We start from the raw sequence: 11168 nt of genomic DNA on the forward strand, positions 1-11168 counted from the left end.
AAATTCCTCACTTTGAATTACTAGCAGCTATATACCACTGAGCTTGCAGAATGAAAACAAACACACGATCGTCAATGAAAAATGCACATTATTGCTCTCTATCTGATCTCAGTGACATTCACAAACTTATAGTAAAAATAGGAGAACTGCCAGTAATTAATGTATACAAACCCCTGGCTGCCTCTTGGCCTCTACAGGTCATCCTGGTATCACAACAACCCGCCATATACCTTGCAGTTTATATATAAGTTCCTTGAAAGAATTCTATGCAGTCGATTTATTCCAGTAATCTTTCAGAACCTCCATCTTGAGCAAGCTTGATTCCATCATGGACAGAGCTACACTGATCACGTCTTATCATTAACAACATTTATTGAAGCAGGATACCAAATGAAGCAGAAAAAGTCAGTTGCTTTCCTCAATCTAAGTGCAGCATATGATACAGTTTGGAGGAATGAACTCCTTTATAAATTATTGCAACTTGTCCCATACAATCAGACCAGGAAAGTAACTGAAACATGTTGATGGCAATGACACTTCTTGCAACTACAGAAAAAGACGCTAGCTACACAAAAGTATTGAATAATATGTTGCCACAGGGATCTGTCCCTGCTCATCTCTTGTTTAATATATATATATATATATATATATATATACATATATATATATATATATATATATATATATATATATATATATATATATATATATATATATGTATGATATCACTTAAAGTTGGGCTAGCAGATGACTGGGCAATAGATATACAAACACAAATCACACAAAACGTTTAAAGAACTGAAGAAATCCTAACTTCTGATTTATGTATCTCAAGCCACTATTTCCGCAAATGGAGGTTCCAACCAAACTGAAATAAAACAAAAGTTTCATATTCTGTCCAAAAGATTGGCAAACAATGCCCTCAATGTCTATTTTGAAGGAGACATACTTCATCATAATATGCACACAAAGTACCTTGGCGTCACATTAGATAGGACACTTTCTTTTAAGGAGCACTGGCCAAACCCAGAAACAATACTCTCCATAAACTCTGCAGCTCCAGTTGGGGATCGTCAGAAGACAGTCTCCAGGTATCAGCAGTTGGTTTGGTATATCCAGCAGCAGAGTACTGTGCACCTGTCTGCCTTGATAGTCCTTAGTAAAAGAGATTGATGTACAACATAATGAGATCATGAGCGTTGTTAGTGGGTCAATAGGATCTACCCCAACATACTGAATACCTATCTTGAGCCACATTCCACCATCTGATATCAGACAGAAGAATGTGGTGAGGAATGACAGTTGCTCGTGTTGCATTAACATGTCATGCATGTGTGTACATGGGTCATTTAGAAGATTTCCTCACAGCGACGAGTGCTGTTATAAAATACGTAAAAGACCATGATGTCCAACTAATGCTGTTCTTATTTGTGATATTTTGTGCTGGAGAGCTGCGCTTAAATGTTGACATGTAGTTATTTGTAATCTTTATGTATGTATTGCCACATGATAAATAAACAAATCATGGTTGAAAACCAACCCGCTTCTTCAACGTTATTCCAGCAGTGCTGTGTTTGACTCTGCGAGCTATGTGAACAGTTGCAGGGTAATTACTCCAGGCGAGCAGTGAGCAGAGAGGCTTCAGCGTAGATGTAAAAAGGTTTCTGGGCAGCAGCGAGGTGTGATATGTCTGAGGTATCAGCAGCAAGGCTGCCCTCATATAGAGATAGGTGTGAATCAAGTAATGAGACCCTCCAAATCGCAATTTCTTAGGAGTGGGATCGAAGAACTTGAGGTATGGCAACTCGAGATTTCACGATTTGCTCCGTGCACAATCTTAACATCCACACTTCATTCCATATCAAACGATTCAAATTTTTGTTATTATTATTGTAATGTAATAGATGAAACAATCACTGACCAGCAGTATGAAAGAGTAATTATTTGTGAATAGGTTTGTGTAATCATTGTTAAAAGAGAGAAGCTGTCTGGTAATTATTTTACAGTAAATATACGAGACGACAGGCTGCAAAGAAATATAAAAGAACGCATTTCTATATTTGTCTTAAGCAATGTGACAGTGTTCAAAGTAGGTGCACTCTTTGCATCATCTCCAATCAATGCTACAGCCGAAGTCGTGATTACATGGACTGTATATGAGCTAGAAGTTTCACATGGGCATTCTAAGTGAATATGTACTCCTCAGCCACACTTCACTAATGTTTTGTCCACTCATGAGTCATGTACAGCTCTGTCCCTTACTCAAAATATATCGTTTGCTCATAGGTCTGTCCACTGATAACACTGACCTTTACTGCAGCGAGGGTCACAATGATTTTAACAGTCTGTTGACGTACTGGCAATGCGTATTTTTGAAGGATACCATAATACTTGTCATTGCTTGCCACTGTGAAACGTGTACCAAGGCTTATTACAAGCCACATGAAAATATTTCCACACAACCGAAACAGCATATAAGGCACTCTCATACTATGTACCTCTTTCTCCATGCACCTCAGACTGACACCAACCTTTGTGTCAGGCTGTCTGGGGGCTCTGTCCTCGAATGCTACCCAATAAGAGGCCATAAAAGGCATTATGTCCCTGTATGGGCATGCTCTGGAAAAACGAATTTCACATGATCGTCAATGCACCCAGTCTTGCATGAGTTTATACCACATTCTGCGATATTACATTTTCCGTATACTTCGTTAGTATGCCTTCCGATGATTGTCTCACAATGAACTAAGGTCATATCTGAAATTTTTTAGATAGCAAAAGGCCAATTAGCTATAAATATTACACATGTAATCAAGGAGAGACACGTAGTCAGCATATCAGTTGTAGGTGTCCACATGTATGGACTATATGGGTGTCGAGAATCTTACAGAACTTTCTGAGTAGTTATGATTCTGGTCTAAAGAATTGTTAAGATGCAGTAAATCAACGAAGACACCCCTCAGGCAAGTGGATGGACTCATGCCTTTGACTTGGATGGGAGTTGAATAAAATATAGTGCAGTAGAAAATTCAACATAACAGGGAACTGTGACATTTTAGAAATGTGTTAGAGGTATTTAAAACTGTGTCAGATGCGAAAGTAAGGAACGACGAAAGAAGCTGCAGGTTATGCCTCAGTGTAACGTTGACAGGGTGACGAAATTCGTGGTGAAGGAATCAGCAACAGGTGCCGGCAGACATTGCAGAGGTCTGCCAGGCGGCTGAGTCTATCATACTTCAGGTATTTAAGTGTGCACACTCTCTAATAGCCAAAGTTCAAAGGACAAACAGTTCCTACCATTCAAATTTACTTCACAGGTTTAGTTTAAGTTCTATTCTGAAACGACGAGTAATGTGATTAGGAATAGAACTTGGTCCCACCTGAACAATTACGTATGTCGATGTTATGCGCAGGATGTGTGTCGTTAACTTCCTCACTATGATTTTATTGCTGATGACGAACTTATCACGGCAGAGAGCGCCGTGTGTGGTTAGTATTACCCTCATGCCGTCAAATTGTTCAGTGAACCATTTTCTGGGACACTCAGAAAATGGCACAGAAAATATCTCGTAAAGAGTGTTATTAGTGTCAGTAAGTTTAGGCTCTTGCTTTATATCAAGATAAAATTTCCATAAGCTCCAAATCTAAACCTAGAACGGTTAGGGAAGGCATGTTCTGATTGTGTGGTTTTCCTTGTTGGTTCTTTTCGATATGGTATCGTAATACCATTTTTCAAGAAACATTTGTCAGTGAATCTCCAGAGTAAATTGTTTTATTACATATTTGATTTTGTTCTCGTCAGTGGCTTAACAGTTTGTGTCACAGATTTAAATTCTCTGCATCACTTTGATGTAATGAAAATGCCAGAAGGGAAAGCCAGCAGTCTGGAAGTTGCAAGGAATTGATCAATAGCTCATTTTTGTTATGTTTTGTACTTGACGATGCACACAAACAACTGGAGCACTCAATATGTACAAATACTCGAAGTACAAAGCGCACTAAGATAGCCAGATTACATGATACAGACTTTTTCCGTTTTATAGTAATTATATTGTTCTAAATTGTAGAAGGATATTGAAAATTAATAAATGTTATTTCGACTATTGTTATTTCTATAATTTAGCGTGGCTAATCATTTCCAAACATTTGTAAAGTAGATTATTTCCTATGTCTGACTTTCTATGAGTCTAAAAAGACGATAGGCAAACAACACCTCTGTTTTTTCTTTATGACCAAAAATGTTTTGGTGTGCATTAATAATTCGAGTCCGATCTGTGCTGTTGTAAACTGATTGCTGGAATTTGTTGTAGAGTCTGTTCTGATATGTCAGAAGTGATGTGGTTGAAGTTGTTGCATATTCCTAAACAGATTTAATGTGAATATTTTGTACTAAAAATAATTTGAATGATATGAATGTATCAACAGAAGCATACTAAGTGAATCGGAAATAGTCAAACCTTGTTCATACTTCATGGAAACAAAGTACTCATACAATGAGCCATATTTCTCAGTGAGACACATTTTCAGTGAGGAGTCACAAGAAACAGATAAGAAAAATATAATATATCATAACACTATCTACGTTCTCAGTGATTTATTAGCTGCACTTTAGTAAGGTTTCAATAGCTAAAAAAGTGAATTTCATTAGATATGCTTGAAATTCGAACAATTTAAACGGTTTTTCGTAATAATAGAGGAGAGGGTCGTCACAGAGTGTTCCTGTAACAGGGTAAGCAGGTAAATCTACAAGAAGACTACCATCAACATTAAAATTGAGTTGAAGCGCTGCCTGCATGAGCTGGTTCCTCAGCCTAACATCAAGTACCAACAAGACAGAATGCGAAAAACAGGAAGTGTTCGGTATTCATTACCACGACTAATCTTCTGGACAAAACTGAAGGTTTTGACCCATCTCACAGAGAGTATACCATGTTAATGCCAACGATTCAGAACTAGTATGCTTACAATACAACTATTAACTACGTTGTAGTTGTGGAAAAGATTTTCCATTTAGCAATATCTTCTTCCTTAAACATGCATCTTTGGTTTGAGAACTTTTGTGGTTATGTATTTTGGATATGCATGAAGACTGCATGTTTACTGATTGCTTTTTTCTATTATCGTAATTACATTTTGTTGAAGAAACAGCTAGTTGTTTAGTTGCTCATACGTATTTAGATCATTTAAAAGTTGTATCAAATACGTCTTGCTGGCTGAGATAGGAAACCACTTTTTTAAAAATTATCTCTTTCATGAAAACAGTATCATTGTCTTATGTAGGCCTGGATGAAGTATTGCTAATGCATTGGTTTGGATTGTAATTTGCGCATTCTACATGATAAACATTTGTTCATATGCAACCAAATGACACTGAAACAAATGATAACTGTGTGAAATCATAGATATCGTATTAACGTACATAAACTGGGCAAATGTCAAGCACTGGAAGGACGTGAACTTTTGTAAGCTATGCTTCGTAATATTTCCAGTAAAGTAGAAGAACTGACAACCAACAAGTACTAGAGAGTACTCTTTTTCTGTACCTTCCAGTAAATAAACATTTTATAATCAGTAACAAGTTGCAGATAATTTAATGTGTACTAAAGTAAACACCTATGTTCACAAAAGAAAGAGTCTTTCTGCCTCTGTGTTGGTTGTTCTTATCCTAAGTGTTTCATTAATAAGGTCTTCGTTGCTAGATCAAAGTGAAAATGTCTCATGTTGCAGGAAGGGTGTTGGTGAAAGTGTGAAGATGGTTTCTTATATAGACTGTAACAAATTACAATTTATTAATTGAATGTATGAGTAAAATAACTGTGAGCAACATAAAAAGAAATGTTTATTACTTTAAAAACAAGCTATCATACATTGTCAAGCAGAGAAATTTTCCACGTGCCCATTTAGTTTGAAAGAGCATATTTTTTGTATATGAAAAATGGAGAAGAATGGCAAGATGAAGGGCTATCAGGGAGAAGAGTAGGGATGAAAAGAAGGATGCAGCAAATGATTAGAACAACAAACAGAAAAGGGCTAGGAGAGGGGAATGAAAGATAATACGAAAAACCAGGAGAAGTGTAAAGATACAGGGAGAGGGAATGTGGATGATGACATCAAGGTATAAATGTTATAGAATAAGAATAGCAGGACAAGATGAAGAAAAAAGACAAAAAATAAGTGGGAGAAGAAAGTATAATGAAATGGGTAACAGGCAGTAGAGAAATATAACTATGGGAATGAACGGAAAGAGGAGTATGAAAAAAGTGAGAAAGGGAAGAAACAGAGGATAAGAGGAAAGAGACTGTGGGTAAAGGACGAAAATGAAGCAAAAAAGGATGAGAAAAAACTTGAGGAAGGCAGTATTGTTTGAAAGCAGACCGAAAGAAAATACAGAAAGAGAGATAAATAAAGATGGTACTCAACCAAAGATTAAAAAGAAAGGGTATAAGAAACAAAGGAGCAAATGAGGGACACAGGATGGAAAAAGAAGTGAAAGAAGGAGAAGGATCAATATGAGGAAGAAGCTGAGGGGATTAAGGTAGAGGTGGGTGGACAAGGTGGAGGAAAATTTGGATGAAATATCTGAGGAAAAATGAGCAGAAGTAGGAGCTGAAGAACTGGCATGAGACAATGAAAGATGAAGAGAAAGAGGAAGAGTTGGAGGAAGTGGTGGAGAGAAAAGGAGGAAGAACAGGAAATATGAGTTGGATAACGTGATGGAAGAGAAAGAGTAATGTGGATGAGGCAAAGGGAATGAGAAAGGAGTAGGATCTCAGATGTGGGGAAAGTACACTAGACTCTCGCTAATCCGATCCTCAGTAATCCAGCCTCTCTGTAGTCTGGCACACATCCCAAAACACGTGCACAATGAATTATCGTGCGCAACAATACTTAGTTAAACAATGCTTTATATACTGTATTTGAAATTGTAGCTTTCTTTACAGCTCGGAATCATGTCTTCTAAAATGAAACAAGTTACGCTAGACTTCAAGCAGAAACTCGTGATTTTAGATAAGTTAAATCGAGGTTCTTCGCAGAAAGCGATTGCTGCTGAGTTCAATGTTGGACGAGCAACTATTTTTGACATAAAAAAGAAAGAAGATGTTATTCGACAGTACTTAACAATGGATAGTGAGTTGGAAAAACGGCTGGTAATGCGAAAGTGTGAGAATGAAGATGTGGACGTAGCTGTTTATAGATGGTTCATACAACAACGTTGTAAAGGAATTCCAGTCAGTTGCCGGATTATAAAGTAAAAAGCAGCTGCATTTAACAAATAACTTGGAGGTAGTAACTTGTTTTCAGCGGCTGAAGGTTGGCTATCAAAATGGAAAAAAAGCGACATGGCATTCGGCAGCTGGCAGTCACCAGGGAAAGTCGCTCAGCTAACGTTAAGGTTGCTGTTGAGTTTGTAAGCAATATACGGAAGATAATAGAGGAAGAAGATTTAGCTGCTGATACCTTGTATAACGCTGATGAAACAGGACTCCTTTACAAGATACTTCCTTCAAAAACATAGCTGCCAAGAACGAGAAGGAAGCTCGTGGTTACAAGCAACAGAAACAGCAAGTAACATTAATGGCTTGTAATGCAAATGGAAGTCATAAACTACCGCTTATGGTGACTAGAAAATCCCAGTATTCACGTTGTTTTCAAAACACTTACATAAATACTCTACCAGTGAAGTACTGCGCTCAGAAAAAAGCGTGGATGGACAGACAAATATTCTCTCGGTGGTCCCATGAAACATTTGTGAGAAAAGAGCTAAAGAAGAAAAACTTCCACTGATAGTTACCCTTAAAACCGACAATGCTCCCAGTCATCCTTCAGATGTTTCTCTAAAGTCCGATGGTATACATGTACAAGAACTCTTTTTCCCAATCACTGTGACAGCACTAATTCGGCCCATGGACCATGGAATTTTGGAATCAATTAAACGTCATTATCGACATTCACTTCTCGTCTCCTTGCTGAATGAAAGTGAAAACGACTCTATAGAGACGACGCAGAAGTCGTGGAAGGCAATTAACATACGTGATGTTGTTTCCCAATAGCTGAAGCATGGGATAAGGTGGACAGCGCTACCGTAATGAAGATCTGGAGAAAATTGTGCCCATCCATTGATGCCGAGTTGGATCCAGTAGTGAGTGACAGCGATGAGCCAGTCAGTTCGGAATTATTAATTACTTTGTACACTGACATATTCCACAACATTCCAGGAGGAGACAAAATTCATGATGATGTTACTAAGTCACTGAACGAGGAAAATTGTGATACAAACCAAACTTTAACAGATGAAGGAATAATCAAAAGCGTGCAAGAAAGTAATGATGAAAGTGATGAAAAAGAGAGCACAGCATGAAGATTTCTCACAGCGTTGATGCTGAAGCTGCCGAGGTCTTCCTGGAGTACATTATGCAACAACCAGATACATGCAATACCGATGTAATGTTTGTAAAGCGGTTGCGTGATAAAACATGATACCGTCGCGTATCGTCATTGCGACAGTTAAAAATTAGGGACATGTTTCATAATGAGTGATACGACTGTATAATTACGTACAGTGTACACTCAAGGACTAAGTTTTCTTTCAAAATTAATGTATTTTTGGATTTAATAAAGTATATCCTCTATGTTTTAAAATTGTATCCTTCGGTTTAATAAAATACAGTACACTATATCGCCTATGTTTTCAAAAAAATAAAAAACAAAATAAATGAATAAAATAAATTTCAGACACTCAATAATACGGCACTTCCGCTAATCCGGCACCCATATGTGCCAGGAATGGCCGGATTAGCGAGTCTAGTGTAATGGGGAATAAAGTAGTGGATGATGTCCAGGAGGAAGAAGAATTGGATGAAGTGGTGGAGCAAGAATGAAGGCAAAGTAGAAATGATGCAGTGATGAGTTTAACGTGAGAGAGGAAGAAGAGAAGTGCAAATGAGGAAAAGCAGGTGGAAGTATAGGAGGAGAAACTGAAGAAACAGAAGGAAATAAGTGGGAAAAATAGGGAGAAAGAAGAAAAAAAGAGGAATGGCGATGAAGAGGCGGAGGAAACTACAGACACGGGTGAAGTAGAAAGGGGCAATGTAGTAGAGAATTAGCAGGAAGAGGAAAACAATCATAATCTGGAGGACAGATCTCTGCCTCAGGCTGTAACTCACTTCGCCCAGAACGTCGTCGAGTGGTATCGCAGTCTGCCCGCCTGGCTTGATCAGAGCTTCCAGCAGGCGCTGGCGTGTCATGGTAGGTCCGTCCTCTGTGGCTGCCGACCTGATGGCGATGCACTTCAGCGCACAGTTGTGCAGCAGTTTCACGAACCTGAGCAGACCACGTCGTTTGGAGGTCAGCTGCAGAAGGAACTTGCTCTGCATCCATGGCCGGAATACCATCTTCTGCAAAAACAATGTGGCTCTCGTCAATGCTGGTCTTCATATGCGGGGGACAGGTGGCGGGGGGGGGGGGGGGGGGCGTGGGGTGTGTTGGGGGGAGGGGGTGGACAGTAGGCCATCAAACACTGGTCTCTGTTAATCAAACCAATTCGCACAAATTACAGATACTGGTGAAACTGCTTATGTAACACCAAGTATATAGGAGTGAAAATTTAATTCATAGTAAAAATTGAAAAATTGATTTAACTTATAAACTACTACATATCAGTTCCTGGCTGCTCCTATCGGTTATTGGTGGTCGCTATGGCGAGCGCCAATGTCAGAAATCCAGCTTCCGGGAAACAGATACTTTTCTCCAGCCTGGAGATGACGGATCAGCCTTTCCTTTATCTAGCTGACAGTGACTTCACTGACCCACTCCTCCTGTTTGCAGAGGCGAATGATTCCCGAAGGAACGCCAATTTTTTCCAGCACGCTTTTGGAAAAAAAACGTCTCAGAGGACTGACAGAAACAAGCACCTTTCGGTAAGTACTATAAGCATTACTAGGACATAGCTGAACGCAGTGCCTTACTGATGAGGCAAAACTCTTATGACTCTGACTCCGCATAGTACCTTGTTTACCCCTCTTTGAAAAGAAACACATTTCTGATTCTGTGTATCATGAATACGACAGTTAGTTGGCAGGTTTGTAGAAGTATCTGGCATTAGATTTCTACGCACAGGTCATAGACTTCTCGTAAAAACCGAGCCGCTGATATGGATACGCCGTAACTGCACATGATAGTAATCAAGGTGAGTTCAGTAAGATTTACATCAGGTGAATTTCGTCGCCGAGACATCAATGTGGGTTCACTGCAATGCTCCCCAAACCACTGTAGCAGGGTTCTAGTTCCGAGACACGGACAATTATACTGCTGTAAGATGACATCGCTTTCGTCGAAGACATCAAATATGAAGGAATGCAGGTAGTTTGCAGCTGTCATCGTGTCTTCCATTACTATCACAAGTCAAATTCAAGAACAGGAGAATATCTCCCATAGCATAATACTGGTCCCACTATCCTGCGTACGCTGCGCGCTGCATGTTTCGAGCCGCCGTTCCCTTCGATGACGGCTTTTTTGGAGATGACCCTCGACCTAGTGTAGCAAGAATGTGATTCACCCAGAGAGCAGACACGTTTCCATTGATCGACGGACGACTCCTGATGGTCGCGAGCTCACTGCAATCATAGTTGACGATGTCATTTGGTCAACACGTGAACCCGTAGGTGTGGTATGCTGCGGAGCTCCACGTTCAACAATGTATGAAGAGCGGTGTGCTCCGAAACACTTGTGCGTGCACCAGTTTTGTTCTCTTTCGGCAGACGTTCTACAGTTCACCATCCATCCTATATTATGTAGTAGAAAACTCTCCGAACCCCACGTTCTTTGAAGAGTCGCGTAGGTCCAACCATTTAGCGTCCAGTGGCAGTTTCACTGTCCTACGTCTTTCCATAGATCCTCACGATTGTAGCATGAGAACATTCGACCAACTTCACCGTTTTCGAGGAACTCGCTCATAGGCTCTTAGTAATACTAATCTGCCCTTTATCATTTCGCCTATCTCAATGGTTTTCCCGATTTGCAGCCCATATCTTCGCTTGGGTGATCCCCTGTCGGTGTCTGCTCCACTTACGTACTTCTGTTAGCGCATCACGCCACTAGGTGCCACCGAATGTTGCGGTGGGCAGTGGTCAGATTGTTTTGGCTTATCAGTGTATATTCTGCTGTGGAAA

The 11168-nt window shown here is 39.5% G+C and overlaps 1 protein-coding gene across 1 annotated transcript in view; it reads right to left on the minus strand.

Annotated features, from left to right (window-relative positions):
* The window catches only part of LOC126424919 (cytochrome P450 4c3-like), a 39215-nt gene extending 29818 nt beyond the window's left edge, over positions 1-9397 (minus strand). Inside the window, exon 1 of the mRNA XM_050087760.1 lies at positions 9165-9397. Coding sequence (XP_049943717.1) covers positions 9165-9392 — 228 coding nt within the window. The 5' untranslated portion in view covers positions 9393-9397. The remainder of the gene's footprint in view (positions 1-9164) is intronic.
* Positions 9398-11168: the final 1771 nt, after the last annotated feature.

The sequence above is a fragment of the Schistocerca serialis genome, chromosome 10 (genome assembly GCF_023864345.2).
Source record: "Schistocerca serialis cubense isolate TAMUIC-IGC-003099 chromosome 10, iqSchSeri2.2, whole genome shotgun sequence".
Classification (NCBI taxonomy): Eukaryota; Metazoa; Arthropoda; class Insecta; order Orthoptera; family Acrididae; genus Schistocerca; species Schistocerca serialis.